This window comes from Saimiri boliviensis, chromosome 8, assembly GCF_048565385.1.
Source record: "Saimiri boliviensis isolate mSaiBol1 chromosome 8, mSaiBol1.pri, whole genome shotgun sequence".
In the NCBI taxonomy this organism is placed as follows: Eukaryota; Metazoa; Chordata; class Mammalia; order Primates; family Cebidae; genus Saimiri; species Saimiri boliviensis.
In genome coordinates, this window is record NC_133456.1 from 24,914,062 (window position 1) to 24,932,134 (window position 18,073).

General features: G+C 40.2%; 1 protein-coding gene and 1 long non-coding RNA gene across 4 annotated transcripts in view; one reads left to right on the plus strand and one right to left on the minus strand.

Annotated features, from left to right (window-relative positions):
• Positions 1-11,943, plus strand: part of LOC141585344 (uncharacterized) — a 40,448-nt gene extending 28,505 nt beyond the window's left edge. For all 3 annotated transcript variants that reach the window (XR_012518755.1, XR_012518756.1, XR_012518757.1), the window contains one exon: positions 8,513-11,943. This is a non-coding gene — a long non-coding RNA (uncharacterized LOC141585344). The remainder of the gene's footprint in view (positions 1-8,512) is intronic.
• Positions 11,944-16,900: 4,957 nt separating this feature from the next.
• PRR23E (PRR23 family member E) lies at positions 16,901-17,649 on the minus strand. The gene is given in 2 exon segments (XM_003944122.3): positions 16,901-17,478; positions 17,481-17,649. Coding segments are annotated over 2 exon segments (747 nt in total).
• Between the last annotated feature and the right edge of the window lie 424 nt (positions 17,650-18,073).

The following is an 18,073-nucleotide window of genomic DNA, read 5'->3' on the forward strand; positions in this document are numbered from 1 at the left end:
ATGCAAGATTGTTGCATGGGTACACACATGGCAGCGTGATTTGCTGCCTTCTTCCCCTTCACCTATATCTGGCATTTCTCCCCATGCTATCTCTCCCCAACTCCCCACCCCTCACTGTCCCTCCCCTCTTGCTGCCCTCCCTGTGTCCATATGTTCTCATTGTTCAACACCCACTTATGAGTGAGAACATGTGGTGTTTGGTTTTCTGTTCTTGTGTCAGTTTGCTGAGAATGATGGTTTCCAGGTTAATCCATGTCCCTACAAAGGACATGAACTCGTCGTTTTTGATGGCTGCATAATATTCCATGCTGTATATGTGCCACATTTTCCCTGTCCAGTCTATCGTCGATGGACATTTGGGTTGGTGCTAGGTCTTTGCTATTGTAAACAGTGCTGTAATGAACATCTGTGTGCATGTGTCCTTATGGTAGAACGATTTATAATCCTTTGGATATACAACCAGTAATGAGATTGCTGGGTCAAATGGAATTTCTATTTCTAGGTCCTTGAGGTATCGCCACACTGTCTTCTACAATGGTTGAACTAATTTACACCCCCACCAACAGTGTAAAAGTGTTGCTATTTCTCCGTATCCTCTCCAGCATCTGTTGTCTCCAGATTTTTTAATGATGGCCTTTCGAACTGGCATGAGATGGTATCTCAATGTAGTTTTGATTTGCATTTCTCTAATGACCAGTGATGATGAGCATTTTTTGATATGTTTGTTGGCCTCATGTGTGTCTTCCTTTGCAAAGTGTCTGTTGATATCCTTCGCCCATTTTTGAATGGGCTTTCTTGTTTTTTTCTTGTAAATCTGTTTTAGTTCTTTGTAAATTCTGGATATCAGCCCTTTGTCAAATGGGTAGACTGCAAAAATTTTTTTCCCATTCTTTTGGTTGCCAATTCACTCTAATGACTGTTCTTTTGCTGTGCAGAAGCTGTGGAGTTTGATTAGGTCCCATTTGTCTATTTTGGCTTTTGTTGGCAATGCTTTTGGTGTTTTGGTCATGAAGTCCTTGCCTATGCCTATGTCCTGAATGGTTTTGCCTGGATTTTCTTCTAGGGTTTTTATGGTGTTACCTTATGTTTAAGTTATGGTGTTATCTTATGTTTAAGTCTTTAATCCATCTGGACTTAATTTTAGCGTAAGGTGTCAGGAAGGGGTCCAGTTTCTGCTTTCTGCACATGGCTAGCCAGTTTTCCCAACACCATTTATTAAACAGGGACTTGTTTCCCCATTGCTTGTTTTTGTCAGGTTTGTCAAAGTTCGGATGGGTGTAGATGTGTTGTGTTGCCTCCGAGGCCTCTGTTCTGTTCCGTTGGTCTACATCGCTGTTTTGATTACTGTAGCCTTGTAGTATAGTTTGAAGTCCAGTAGTGTGATGCCTCCTGCTTTGTTCCTTTTGCTTAGAATTGACTTGGCTATGTGGGCTCTCTTTTGGTTCCATATGAAGTTTAAGGTGGTTTTTTCAAGTTCTGTGAAGAGGGTCATTGGTAGCTTGATGGGGATAGTGTTGAATCTGTAAATTACTTTGGGCAGTATGGCCATTTTCATGATATTGATTCTTCCTAACCATGAACATGGAATATTTCTCCATCTGTTTGTGTCCTCTCTTATTTCGTTGAGCAGTGGTTTGTAGTTCTCCTTGAAGAGATCCTTTACATTCCTTGTTAGTTGTATTCCTTTGCGGCAATTGTGAATGGCAGTATGTTCTTGATTTGGCTCTCTTTAAGTCTGTTATTGGTGTATGGGAATGCTTGTGATTTTTTGCACATTGATTTTGTATCCTGAGACTTTGCTGAAGTTGCTTATCAGTTTCAGGATATTTTGGGCTGAGATGATGGGGTCTTGTAGATATACAATCATGTCTTCTGCAAATAGAGACAATTTGACTTCCTCCTTTTCTATTTGAATACCATTTCTTCTTCTTGCCTGATTGCTCTGGCTAAAACTTCCAATACTATATTAAATAGGAGTGGTGAGAGAAGGCATCCTTGTCTAGTGCCAGATTTCAAAGGGAATGCTTCCAGTTTTTGCCCATGCAGTATGATATTGGCTGTTGGTTTGTCATAAATAGCTTTTATTATTTTGAGATACGTTCTGTCAATATCTAGTTTATTGAGGGCTTTTAGCACAAAGGGCTGTTGAATTTTGTCAAAGGCCTTCTCTGCACCAATTGAGATAATCATATGGTTTTTGTCTTTGGTTCTGTTTACGTTTATAGACTTGCATATGTTGAAACAGCCTTGCATCCCCAGGATGAAGCCTACTTGATCATGGTGGATAAGCTTTTTGATGCGCTGGTGCAATCGGTTTGCCAGTATTTTATTGAAGATTTTTGCATCCATGTGCATCATGGATATTGGCCTGAAGTTTCCTTTTTTTTGCCGAGTCTCTGCTGGGTTTCGGTATCAGGGTGATGTTGGTTTCATAAAATGATTTGGGAAGGATTCCCTCTTTTTGGATTGTTTGGAATAGTTTCAGAAGGAATGGTACCAGCTCCTCTTTGTATGTCTGGTAGAATTTGGCTGTGAACCCATCTGGACCTGGGCTTTTTTGGGGTGGTAGGCTCTTAATTGCTGCCTCAACTTCGACCTTGTTTGTGGTCTATTCGGGTTTCGACTTCTTCCTGGTTTAGGCTTGGGAGGATGCAAGTGTCCAGGAATTTATCCATTTCTTCCAGGTTTACTAGTTTGTATGCATAGAGTTGTTTGTAATAATCTCTGATGATGGTTTGTATTTCTGTGGAATCTGTGGTGATATTCCCTTTTTCTTTTTTTTATTGCATCTGTTTGATTATTCTCTCTTTTCTTTTTTATTAATCTGGCTAGTGGTCTATTTTGTTGATCTTTTCAAAAATCCAGCTCCTGGATTTATTGACTGTTTTTAAGGGTCTTTTGTGTCTCTATCTCCTTCAGTTCTGCTCTGATCTTAGTTATTTCTTGTCTTCTGCTAGGTTTTGAGTTTTTTTGATCTTGCTCCTCTAGCTCTTTCCATTTTGACGATAGGGTGTCAATTTTAGATCTGTCCTTACTTCTCAAGGGGGCATTTATTGCTATATATTTTCCTCTAGACACTGCTTTAAATGTGTCCCAGAGATTCTGGTATGTTGTGTCTTCGTTCTCTTTGGTTTCGAAGAACATCTTTATTTCTGCCTTCATTTCATTGTTTATCCAGTCAACATTCAAGAGCCAGTTGTTCAGTTTCCATGAAGCTGTGCAGTTCACAGTTAGTTTCTGAATTCTGAGTTCTAACTTGATTGCACTGTGGTCTGAGAGACTGTTTGTTATGATTTCCATTCTTTTGCATTTGCCGAGGAGTGATTTACTTCCAATTATGTGGTCAATTTTAGAGTAGGTGTGATATGGTGCTGAGAATAATGTATATTCTGTGGATTTGGGGTGGAGAGTTCTGTAAATGTCTATTAGGTTTGCTTGTTCCAGGTCTGAATTGAAGTCCTGGATATCCTTGTTAATTTTCTGTCTCATTGATCTGTCTAATATTGACAATGGGGTGTTAACGTCTCCCACTATTATTGTGTGGGGATCTAAGTCTCTTTGTATGTCATTAAGAACTTGCCTTATGTATCTGGATGCTCCTGTATTGGGTGCATATATATATTTAGGATCGTTACCTCTTCTTGTTACATTGATCCTTTTACCATTATGTAATGTCCTTCTTTGTCTCTTTTGATCTTTGTTGGTTTAAAGTCTATTTTATCAGAGACAAGAATGGCAACTCCTGCTTTTTTTTTCTCTCTCTCTCTCTCTCTATTTGCTTGGTAAATCTTCCACCATCCTTTTATTTTGAGCCTTTGTGTATCCTTGCATGTGAGATGGATTTCCTGGATATAGTACACTGATGGGTTTTGGATTTTTATCCAAGTTGCCAGTCTGTGTCTTTTGATTGGGGCATTTAGCCCATTTACATTTAGGGCTAATATTGTTATGTGTGAATTTGATCCTGCCATTTTGATGCTAGCTGGCTGTTTTGCCCATTAGTTCATGCAGTTTCTTCATTGTGTTGATGCTCTTTATCATTTGGTATGTTTTTGGGGTGGCTGGTACTGGTTCTTCCTTACTATGTGTAGAGCCTATTTCAGGAGCTCTTGTAAAGCAGGCCTTGGCAAAGAAGCAAGTACTCAGGTTTCATCACCACCAGGCCTGCTTTATAAGAGCTCCTGATAGAAGCACAAAACATAGAAAGGAACCACTAGTACCAGATACTCTTTGCCAAGGCCTGCTTTACAAGAGCTCCTGAAATAGGCTCTACACATAGTAAGGAAGAACCAGTACCAGCCACCCCAAAAACATACCAAATGATAAAGAGCATCAACACAATGAAGAAACTGCATGAACTAATGGGCAAAACAGCCAGCTAGCATCAAAATGGCAGGATCAAATTCACACATAACAATATTAGCCCTAAATGTAAATGGGCTAAATGCCCCAATCAAAAGACACAGACTGGCAACTTGGATAAAAATCCAAAACCCATCAGTGTACTATATCCAGGAAATCCATCTCACATGCAAGGATACACAAAGGCTCAAAATAAAAGGATGGTGGAAGATTTACCAAGCAAATAGAGAGAGAGAGAGAGAGAAAAAAAAAAGCAGGAGTTGCCATTCTTGTCTCTGATAAAATAGACTTTAAACCAACAAAGATCAAAAGAGACAAAGAAGGACATTACATAATGGTAAAAGGATCAATGTAACAAGAAGAGGTAACGATCCTAAATATATATATGCACCCAATACAGGAGCATCCAGATACATAAGGCAAGTTCTTAATGACATACAAAGAGACTTAGATCCCCACACAATAATAGTGGGAGACGTTAACACCCCATTGTCAATATTAGACAGATCAATGAGACAGAAAATTAACAAGGATATCCAGGACTTCAATTCAGACCTGGAACAAGCAAACCTAATAGACATTTACAGAACTCTCCACCCCAAATCCACAGAATATACATTATTCTCAGCACCATATCACACCTACTCTAAAATTGACCACATAATTGGAAGTAAATCACTCCTCGGCAAATGCAAAAGAATGGAAATCATAACAAACAGTCTCTCAGACCACAGTGCAATCAAGTTAGAACTCAGAATTCAAAAACTAACTGTGAACTGCACAGCTTCATGGAAACTGAACAACTGGCTCTTGAATGTTGACTGGATAAACAATGAAATGAAGGCAGAAATAAAGATGTTCTTCGAAACCAAAGAGAACGAAGACACAACATACCAGAATCTCTGGGACACATTTAAAGCAGTGTCTAGAGGAAAATATATAGCAATAAATGCCCCCTTGAGAAGTAAGGACAGATCTAAAATTGACACCCTATCGTCAAAATGGAAAGAGCTAGAGGAGCAAGATCAAAAAAACTCAAAACCTAGCAGAAGACAAGAAATAACTAAGATCAGAGCAGAACTGAAGGAGATAGAGACACAAAAGACCCTTAAAAACAGTCAATAAATCCAGGAGCTGGATTTTTGAAAAGATCAACAAAATAGACCACTAGCCAGATTAATAAAAAAGAAAAGAGAGAATAATCAAACAGATGCAATAAAAAAAAGAAAAAGGGAATATCACCACAGATTCCACAGAAATACAAACCATCATCAGAGATTATTACAAACAACTCTATGCATACAAACTAGTAAACCTGGAAGAAATGGATAAATTCCTGGACACTTGCATCCTCCCAAGCCTAAACCAGGAAGAAGTCGAAACCCGAATAGACCACAAACAAGGTCGAAGTTGAGGCAGCAATTAAGAGCCTACCACCCCAAAAAAGCCCAGGTCCAGATGGGTTCACAGCCAAATTCTACCAGACATACAAAGAGGAGCTGGTACCATTCCTTCTGAAACTATTCCAAACAATCCAAAAAGAGGGAATCCTTCCCAAATCATTTTATGAAACCAACATCACCCTGATACCGAAACCCAGCAGAGACTCGGCAAAAAAAAGGAAACTTCAGGCCAATATCCATGATGCACATGGATGCAAAAATCTTCAATAAAATACTGGCAAACCGATTGCACCAGCGCATCAAAAAGCTTATCCACCATGATCAAGTAGGCTTCATCCTGGGGATGCAAGGCTGTTTCAACATATGCAAGTCTATAAACGTAAACAGAACCAAAGACAAAAACCATATGATTATCTCAATTGGTGCAGAGAAGGCCTTTGACAAAATTCAACAGCCCTTTGTGCTAAAAGCCCTCAATAAACTAGATATTGACAGAACGTATCTCAAAATAATAAAAGCTATTTATGACAAACCAACAGCCAATATCATACTGCATGGGCAAAAACTGGAAGCATTCCCTTTGAAATCTGGCACTAGACAAGGATGCCTTCTCTCACCACTCCTATTTAATATAGTATTGGAAGTTTTAGCCAGAGCAATCAGGCAAGAAGAAGAAATGGTATTCAAATAGAAAAGGAGGAAGTCAAATTGTCTCTATTTGCAGAAGACATGATTGTATATCTACAAGACCCCATCATCTCAGCCCAAAATATCCTGAAACTGATAAGCAACTTCAGCAAAGTCTCAGGATACAAAATCAATGTGCAAAAAATCACAAGCATTCCCATACACCAATAACAGACTTAAAGAGAGCCAAATCAAGAACATACTGCCATTCACAATTGCCGCAAAGGAATACAACTAACAAGGAATGTAAAGGATCTCTTCAAGGAGAACTACAAACCACTGCTCAACGAAATAAGAGAGGACACAAACAGATGGAGAAATATTCCATGTTCATGGTTAGGAAGAATCAATATCATGAAAATGGCCATACTGCCCAAAGTAATTTACAGATTCAACACTATCCCCATCAAGCTACCAATGACCCTCTTCACAGAACTTGAAAAAACCACCTTAAACTTCATATGGAACCAAAAGAGAGCCCACATAGCCAAGTCAATTCTAAGCAAAAGGAACAAAGCAGGAGGCATCACACTACTGGACTTCAAACTATACTACAAGGCTACAGTAATCAAAACAGCGATGTAGACCAACGGAACAGAACAGAGGCCTCGGAGGCAACACAACACATCTACACCCATCCGAACTTTGACAAACCTGACAAAAACAAGCAATGGGGAAACAAGTCCCTGTTTAATAAATGGTGTTGGGAAAACTGGCTAGCCATGTGCAGAAAGCAGAAACTGGACCCCTTCCTGACACCTTACGCTAAAATTAAGTCCAGATGGATTAAAGACTTAAACATAAGATAACACCATAACTTAAACATAAGGTAACACCATAAAAACCCTAGAAGAAAATCCAGGCAAAACCATTCAGGACATAGGCATAGGCAAGGACTTCATGACCAAAACACCAAAAGCATTGCCAACAAAAGCCAAAATAGACAAATGGGACCTAATCAAACTCCACAGCTTCTGCACAGCAAAAGAACAGTCATTAGAGTGAATTGGCAACCAACAGAATGGGAAAAAAATTTTTGCAGTCTACTCATATGACAAAGGGCTGATATCCAGAATTTACAAAGAACTAAAACAGATTTACAAGAAAAAAACAAGAAAGCCCATTCAAAAATGGGCGAAGGATATCAACAGACACTTTGCAAAGGAAGACACACATGAGGCCAACAAACATATCAAAAAATGCTCATCATCACTGGTCATTAGAGAAATGCAAATCAAAACTACATTGAGATACCATCTCATGCCAGTTCGAAAGGCCATCATTAAAAAATCTGGAGACAACAGATGCTGGAGAGGATACAGAGAAATAGCAACACTTTTACACTGTTGGTGGGGGTGTAAATTAGTTCAACCATTGTAGAAGACAGTGTGGCGATACCTCAAGGACCTAGAAATAGAAATTCCATTTGACCCAGCAATCTCATTACTGGTTGTATATCCAAAGGATTATAAATCGTTCTACCATAAGGACACATGCACACAGATGTTCATTACAGCACTGTTTACAATAGCAAAGACCTAGCACCAACCCAAATGTCCATCGACGATAGACTGGACAGGGAAAATGTGGCACATATACAGCATGGAATATTATGCAGCCATCAAAAACGACGAGTTCATGTCCTTTGTAGGGACATGGATTAACCTGGAAACCATCATTCTCAGCAAACTGACACAAGAACAGAAAACCAAACACCACATGTTCTCACTCATTAGTGGTTGTTGAACAATGAGAACACATGGACACAGGGAGGGGAGCATCACACACTGCGGTCTGGCAGCGGGAAATAGGGGAGGGACAGCAGGGGTGGGGAGTTGAGGGGAAAGAGCATGGGGAGAAATGCCTGATATAGGTGAAGGGGAAGAAGGTAGCAAATCATGCTGCCATGTGGGTACCTATGCAACAATCTTGCATGTTCTTCACATGTACCCCAAAACCTAAAATGCAATTAAAAAAAGGAGAAACACATATATAAAAACTACTAATTAACAAATGAATGTGATAAGCAAAATGGTAACTCCTTTACTACTCCTTCAAAGTCCCAGGAGACTGGAAGCTGTGGCTCAAGCCTGTAATTCCAGCACTTTGGGAGGCCGAGGCATGGGAACAAAGCAGGAGGCATCACACTACTGGACTTCAAACTATACTACAAGGCTACAGTAATCAAAACAGCGATGTAGACCAACGGAACAGAATAGAGGCCTTGGAGGCAACACAACACATCTACACCCATCCAAACTTTGACAAACCTGACAAAAACAAGCAATGGGGAAACAAGTCCCTGTTTAATAAATGGTGTTGGGAAAACTGACTAGCCATGTGCAGAAAGCAGAAACTGGACCCCTTCCTGACACCAACTGAGGTCGGGAGTTCGAGACCAGTCTGACCAAAATGGAGAAACCCTGTCTCTACTAAAAATGCAAAATTAGCCAGGTGTAGTGGTGCATTCCTTTAATCACTGCTATTTGGGCAGCTGAGGCAGGATAATTGCCTGAACCCAGGAGGCAGAGTTTCCAATGAGCAGAGATTGCACCATTACACTCTAGCCTGGGTGAGAGGAACAAAACTCCATCTCAAAAAAAAAAAAAAAAAAAAAAAAAAAAAAAAAAAAAAAGTCACAGGAACAGGTTATTATAGGTGATTTTTTTTCAAACTCTCTCATAAATAGACTCCAGAAATTTCTTTTCAGAGGAAAAGCTTCGAAATTTAATTTTTGAATTCAAAACTGGTAAGGTCAACACAAGAATCGTAACTACATTCTTTTTTCTCTTACGTAAAATATTCTACATAACACATCAACAAACCAAATGCCAAATATATTGCAAAATAAAAAATGTGGTCAGATTTAGTTTATATCAACAATTACAAGGATGAGCAACACAATTCACTACATTATTAGACTGCAGAAGATAACAAAGTGATTAATATAAAATGATAGTAAATACAAGAAAAATACTTTGATAAATTTCAACACACAACACACATCTCTCTAAATAACTGAAAGATCAGAAAACTAAAAGATATAAAAGATTTAAACCACACAATTAGCAACTTGATCAGAACCCTTGCATATATGGACATATAAAGAACTCTGCAATGAACATGTACTTACCAAGTTTGTAAAATTTACTGGGTTTATAGTAACTATCAGTTTCAAAGAATTGGTTTTATATTACATTTTCAAGCAATGATATCAAGTCACCATGAGTAATAAAAAATTACCTTAATAAACATGTTGGTATGAGTGTCCACAAGCCTTTGAACATTTTCTCCTGTTCTGAAAGTTGTCCAAAGTGTGTAAGTCTTTGTGACTTAGAATCCCACAAGGAAAAAAAATGATACTTTCAGGAAAATCTGCTGACCTAGGAAAAAGAATCAGCAAAAATATCCTTTAAAATAAGTAGGAGGCACAATTAAGATGTTTCCAAACAAACATAAGCTGAAAGAATTCCTCATGATTCAAAGCATGGAAGTAGTTCTTCAGGCTGAAAGAAAATGATTCCAGGCAGAGACATGGAGATTTGGGGAGGAAAGAAGACTGCTGGAAAGGGAAATATATGAGTAACTGTATAACAATAATGGCTATAAGGCTCAAACAATAGTATCTTGTGAAGCTTCCAACTTAAATGTAAGTAAGGCATTACAACCATAGGGCAAAAGCAGAGAGAACAATGGAGTTAAATAAAACTGTTGGAAGGCTCATGCATGATTTGGAAAGTGGTGAAATACAAATATAAAGAAGGCTGTAACACATCAAGGGTACTATTTTAATCTAGAGCAACCACCAAAAGAATAATACATGAATGTCTAACTAAATAGTAATAGAGGAGATACAATGGAACAATTAAAAATACTTTGAATATTATGAAAGATGGCAGGAAAGGAGAAATGAACAAAGAGCAGAGGGAACAAAGAGAAATAGTGAGATGGTAAACTTAGGTCAATGATAGCAGTAATTCTGTTAAATATGAATGGTGTAAACAATCCAGTTAAAAGACAGAGACTGTCAGACTGGATTGAAAAAAACCAAACCATCAACCTGCTGTTTATAAGACACTTAAGAACACGAAGTAATTGAAAGTAAGGCAAGCACCAACCAAAAGTACATGAGCAGTGGTGTTTATAGCTAATGGATCACAGGCGGTTACAGATTTCTTTGTTCTTTCTCCACCCTCACTGCTTCATTTGACTAGCCTGAAAAGGAAAAGTAGAATAAATATATTATCACTTTCACAAAACCAATGTCAACATTAGAAGCATTGTAAAATGTCAAGTGGGAAATCTTATAAAAAAAGACAAATTATCCTTTGTCCCAAATTTGTTAGACACCTAATAACACAACTTAAAAAATATAAAGCAAAACTCAACAGAACTAGAAGGAGAAATAGAATAAGTCACAATCAGAGTTGGAGATTTTAACTCTCAGTAACTGATGAAACAAGAAGATAAAAAAGCAATATACATTTGAACAAAATAATTATCCAATTTCACCTAAATGACATATATGGAATACTATACCCCCAAATTGCATAATTTTTAAGTACATGGGAAAAAGTACTGAAATAGATCAAAGCCAAGAGACAACACATTTCAAAAATTAATTTGAAGTAAATATAAAAAGTAACACAATAAACCTTGGAGAAAAAAATATAAGACTATGTCCATGACCTTGAGGTAGACAAAGCTATTAGGCCTTCCGAAGCACTACCCCAAAGAGAAAAATATTAATATTGTATATCCATAAAATTTAGAACTTCTATTGATCAACAGGTACCATTTAAAAAGTAAAAAGCCATAAGCAATACTCATATCTGACAATACATTCATGTATAGAATAAGTGCACACACACCACATACTCCACAAACAACCCAAGGAATAAAGCATCTGGGATAGTCACTCCACAAAATAGGATATACAAATGGCTATGTGATCTAGGTTTAAAAAAAGCTATCAAACACTGTACATTGTTGGGGCAACTGGGGACATTTGAATATGTTCTGAATAATAGAGAATTATTAATCTCGTCAGGTGTGACAGTAAGTGGTAGTGTAGGAGAATGCTCTTATTTTTTAGAGGTGCATGAGGAAGTGTCAGACATCTCTGATTTACTTTCAAATGGTTTGACAAATTGATAGGCAGCCCTATAAATGGATAATCCATATGCATGATACTATTTGTAGGTGTATTTGTTTGTGTAAATAGAGACCAAGAGATAAATGTTGCAAAGTATTAACAATTGCATAGAGATGGGGGGTATATGGGTGTTCTATTACTCCTTATAATTAAAATTCTTCAAATAAAAATGTGGAAATGCAATTACAGTAGTTCCCCCTTATCTGAGGCAGGTATGTTCCAAGACCCCCAGTGGATGCCTGAAGCCACAGATGGTGCTGAACCCTATAAACACTGTTTTTCCAATATATAACTATGATAGTTTAATTCATAAATTAGGCACAGTAAGATCAATAATAAAACTATATGGTATAATAAAGTTATGTGAATGTGGTCTCCCTGTCTGTCTCTCAGCATCTTATTATACTGCAGATCTTAGCAACCTCAGCATACTATTTTTTTTTCTTTCCTTATTAAGTGAAGAACTTTCACCTTTTTACTTAAAGGACACACTTTATGGCTTCTCTTTGGCCTATGTGAATTGCCAGCAGCACTCCTCTGGCGCCTTGGGGCAGTCATTAGGTATAACAAGGGTTCTTTGAACAAAAAGGGAGCTACCACCTTGGTGGACCTGATAACTAAGAGAACTGAGTGACTAACAGGCAGGTGATGAAGACAGTGTGGAACTTGAAGCCAGCATGGAACTCTGGACAAGGCAGGCTCCATTCCCAGGGCAGGACAGAGATCTGATCACACTACTCAGAATGATGCCCCCTTTAAGACTTAGAAATTGCTTATTTTGGGGGGTTCTAGTTAATATTTTCAGAACAAAGTTGACTGTGGGTAACTGTGACTTCAGAAAGCAGAACTGAGGATAAGGGGGGACTGCTGTATACTTCAGGAAAGCCAAGAAGAAAATGTAAAAACAGATTACAAGAGGGAGCAGCCCCACACATCCTCCCAGCTCCCTGCAAGCAGCTCTCGCAGGCTCTGCCCCAGTTAGTAGGTGGCTTTGGGGGCTCTCTGTTCCTTGTTGGGTGTGGGGGAGCTCAGCCTGTGGTAGACATTAGCAGCAACAAGCGGCCACCCAAGTGTTTTTGGGACACTGTTGGAAGCAGTGGTCAAGCAGCCCAGCAACCCGGGCTGCCCCCATCCTTCACAGCCCCTGGGGGGCCAGCCGTGTGTGCACCTGTCATTGACAGTCTCCTACATTTGCTGCGTCCTTTGCAATCAGTGTAAAAAGAGAAAAGCATCTGGCACAAGCTTTGCTGCCCCCACCTAAGAACATGTTCATAAGAAAACCTCAGGCTGTGTAAAAGGCACTTGCAGAAACAGAACCATCTTGAGAAACCACCACTCTATAGAAGGCATCATTCAAAACACACAGCCTAGGAGAAAACTACAGAGAGCTGAAGGGGTGAGCTCCAGGCTGGACGGAGAAATCAATTCCCTGGTGCTAGTCTGAAGAGCTCCCTCTCTCCTTCCCAGCTGAGGGTCTCAGAAACCTGCAGCCCTGCCCCTCTGCACACCCTCCAGCAACTTACACAGATGTCTTATCTCAGGCGGGTTTTCCTAGGTTTCCCTAGGCTGTCATGTCCCAGAGACAGCAGTGGATTTAAGCTTAATTCAACCTTCGAACAGATGAATTATTTCAAATTCCAAAAGTATACCAAGAAACCTGGCAATCTTTCTACTCCCTTCACAATGTATTTTTGATGATTTCTCTATCACCATCAGCATAAGATCTGCAATAGATATACAAGCATTGCCATCAACAGATTCAAGTTTTGCTCAAAGTGCTTCTGGATGAAGCTATAGTTTTTTGGGTAGTGCACATATTATTGGTATATTAATATTATAAGTGCATAACTTCCATACTAATTCTCTATCAATACATAAACATTAATTCTCATTAGTCCATTATAACAGCAATAACTAGAATAGTAACTGGACTATTATATAAATTCTATATGAAGCATTTTAAACTACAAACAATTTTGGTTTGTCAGCCTTTAATAAAATTTACTTGATTTTCCTTAACGGTGATTGTTTAAAAAGATACACAAGTAAGAATATCACATAACTACAGGGTATATTTTAGAGTGGTATATTTAGAGGGAATTTTAACTGGCTAGCCATGTGCAGAAAGCAGAAACAGGACCCCTTCCTGACACCTTACACCAAAATTAACTCCAGATGGATTAAAGACTTAAACATCAGACCTAACACCATAAAAACCTTAGAAGAAAATCTAGGCAAAACCATTCAGGACATAGGCATAGGCAAGGACTTCATGACCAAAACGCCAAAAGCAATGGCAACAAAAGCCAAAATAGACAAGTGGGACCTAATCAAACTCCACAGCTTCTGCACGGCAAAAGAAACAGTCAGTAGAGTAAATCAGCAACCAACAGAATGGGAAAAAATTTTTGCAGTCTACCCATCTGACAAGGGGCTGATATCCAGAATTTACAAAGAACTAAAACAGATCTACAAGAAAAAAACAAACAAGCCCATTCAAAAATGGCAAAGGATATGAACAGATACTTTACAAAAGAAGACATACAGGAGGCCAACAAACATATGAAAAAATGCTCATCATCACTGGTCATTAGAGAAATGCAAATCAAAACCATATTGAGATACCATCTCACACCAGTTAGAATGGCGATCATTAAAAAATCTGGAAACAACATGCTGGAGAGGATGTGGAGAAATAGGAACACTTTTACACCATTGGTGGGAGTGTAAATTAATTCAACCATTGTGGAAGACAGTGTGGCGATTCCTCAATGACCTAAAAATAGAAATCCCATTTGACTCAGCAATCCCATTACTGGGTATATATCCAAAGGATTATAAATCATTCTACTATAAGGACACGTGCTCACGAATGTTCACTGCAGCACTGATTACAATAGCAAAGACCTGGAACCAACTCAAATGCCCAACGATGATAGACTGGATAGGGAAAATGTGGTACATATACACCATGGAATATTACGCAGCCATCAAAAACGATGAGTTCACGTCCTTTGTAGGGACATGGATTAACCTGGAAACCATCATTCTCAGCAAACTGACACAAGAGCAGAAAATCAAACACTGCATATTCTCACTCATAGGCGGGTGTTAAACAATGAGAACACATGGACACAGGGAGGGGAGCACTACACACTGGGGTCCGTTGGGGGGAAATGGGGGAGGGATGAGGGGGTGGGGAGGTGGGAAGAGATAGCATGGGGAGAAATGACAGATACAGGTGAGGGGACAGAAGGCAGCAAACCACACTGCCATGTGTGTACCAATGCAGCAATCTTGCATGTTCTTCACATGTACCCCAAAACCTAAAATGCAATAAAAAAAAGCATTAATCCAAAGGCTATTATTTCACTCTCTTAAACCTCAATGAGGTTCATTATTAGAAAACATGACTTCAATATCTCATTTTACATTTCCACTCTACAACTGTATCATGAATGGAAATTTCTTCTAAGATTCATGCTTAATTCAAGAATTTATGCCCTTATAAATTGGTTAAAATTAAAAAAAAATTTGTAAAAGAATCAGGCCTAAAAATGAACTGGCTGTCATCAACTTTAAGAAGTTACAAAAGAAATAATAAGCTCACAATAAGAAGAAGATACTTCAAGGCACAGAATCAGTGAGTCAAAAATAGATACTAATAAAACAGAAAAATCCATGGGAAAAGTTTAATAAATACACTGTTTGAAAAGAAAAGGAGTACAGCCATTATAGAAAACAATACAGAAGTCCCTGAATAAAAATAGTACTACATGATCCAGCAATGCTACTTCTGGAAATGTACCCAAAAAAGATGAAATCACCGCCTCATAAAGATACCTGTACTCTCATATTCACTGCAGAATTATTTACAATAGCCAAGATATGGAAACAACCCAAATGCCTATCAATGGATGAATGGATAAATACGATTATAGCCATATATATAATGGATATAGAATATTATTTAGCCTTTAAAAAGGAGATTGTGCCATTTGCCATAACATGCACGGGGCATGCTGAAATAAGTCAGACACAGAAAAAAAAATTGCACAGTTTCCCTTATATGTGGAATATTAAAAGAGAACAAAGAGCTAAAATACAGAGATAGAGAATGGAGCAGTGGTTCCCACGGGCTGGGAGTGGGGGAACTGGGATATGTAAGTCAAAGGATACCAAGTATAGGTAGGCTGAGCAAGCCTACAGCTCTAATGTACAGCATGAGGAATAAAGTTAATGAAATGGCATTGTACTAGGGGTTTTTGTCAAAAGTGTATTTTAGCTCCTGTTGTCACCAAAAAATGTAACTGTGAGATGGCAGATGTTAGTCTGCTTCACTATGGTAACCATAACATCACGTCGTAAACCTCAAACACAATAAAATTATAAAGAAAAATGGAATACAGCCCATAACAATAGTAAGAAATAACAGCATGAAAAACATGCTAATAAATTTGAAAACAAACTCCAAATACACTACACATACATGCAGATACGGCTAGGTCTTAAACTAATGAATGAAAAATTGAAAACGATTTATAGCACAGTCTCATTTATTTAAAAATTTTAAAAGCATATACTGTACATCTTATTGGTGTGTGCATTACCCCAGAGGGTGCTGAAGGCGTGAGGAGTAAAAAGAGCACACCCACAAGGACCCAAGGGCACCAGCACTCTGAACAAGTCAGCATTTCCTACTCTGTGTATACTGGAACAAACACAGGTTTTGAAAGCCTCTAGGCAGAGCCTACAGCAAGTGCTCAATGGATTCCATGGGTTCTAAAGTGCCCAAGTATGTGGTTCCCTGGAGGACAGACCAATGCTGGAAGAGACAGTGGCAGGCCCTGCAGTGTGGCCAGGGATGTGGGGGTCCTGCTGAGGGTCTTTGCTGAGGAGGGGCCAGAGAGAGTCCTGGGCTGGAGGGTGGCACTGGTACCCAAATACTGAACCTGGAGGCTTATTCTAACTGAGCACCTCTGCACAGTGGGTTGAGCTTAAATATGCTCATTTTACAAGGTTACATGCATGCATGTTTGAGGACTTACAGCAAATCTACGAGAGGGCTGGCCCAGGACAGTCTGGGGAGGAGAAAAGGTGCCAGTATCAGGGTTGAAGGGAAAACAGAAAAACAAGAAAGTGAAGAGAAATACCAAACAGAGAGGCCTTGCATGAGTCCAGGAGGTGTGCTCTGTACTGAAGAACAGCAAACAACTCCCTTCTGAAACTCTTCCAAAAACTAAAAGTCCACACCAGACTTGTCTCTGATTGTTAGGTGGGTCTGGAGGGCTGATCAGCACTCAAAGAGGCGGCGGCGGGCCCTGCAGGGTGACCAGGGGGAGGAGGAGCTGGGGCAGCCGGGGTCTGACTGACAATCTTCAATGGGGGAAGGGGGCAGAGGGCGGAGCTCTGAGCTGCAGTGGGGCAAAGGTGCCCAAATACTGAACCCGGAGGCCCATTCTTAGGGAGGGGCTTGGCATCTCTTCAAGTAGGGAGCTCCTCTGGATAGCTCCCCAACTACAGCCATGGGGGCTGAGCTGGCTGGAGTCTGGCATCCCACCTGGGGACAGTGGCTAGAGATGGCCCCACCCAGAGTGGGAGAGGCCAAGGAGTAGCTGGGTGGGAATCCCAGGGGGACAGGAAATAGGTTGGGGGCCAAGGCATCCAGGTACAGACTTCTCATGAGGGAGTCAACGCTGGAGGTGCCCCTCCAATATGGCCACACTGAAGGCAACAGGGCAGATGGAGGGGGATACCCCATCCAGAGATACCCACTATACAGCACCCACGGGCAAGTCCAGAAGGTTGGGTAAGCTTGTGGAAAACATCCCATCCAGGAGTAGACGACAGAGGAAGTCCCTATGACAGGCCGAGGGCCGGGTCAGTTACAGGCTGGGCTCCCAGGCAGGTGCAGGAGCCATAGGCAGAGCCCACAGCTACCCAGGGGGCCATGGCTGCCAGAGTCCCGTGGGTTTCCTCGGAAGCCTGGAAGGCACGGCAAACCTTCTGCTCTGCTTGTTTCTCTGATGGACCTGTGCTCATCTTAGATAGCCTGTGCCCTTCAAAGCTCCGAAGCGTCTGGCAAGCGTGCTCCTCTGCAAGCTGAGGCCCCACGCACCTCAGGGGACTCCTAGTATCTGTGGGGTGGGCAGATAGCCAGTCAGAGGGTAGGGAGACCAGGTCACTCAGGAGGGCTGGGAAGAGGGGAACAACTAGGGGTGAGGTAATAGAAGAGCAAAGGTCAAGGCATCCTGGAGGGAGGATGAGGAGCAGGGCATCCTGGGTAGGAATGAGTGGCCTTGCAGTGAGAGGGGTGCACAGCAGCCTTGTGGGGCATTTTCTAGGGACATCAAAACAAGTTCTGAGTTCAGTTCCTCATGCTTCCCTCTATGCAAGTCAGACACCAAAGACTGGAGAGTACGGATGGCCAACCCTGTCGGAGATCTGCTGGAGGGAGAGTTAAGAT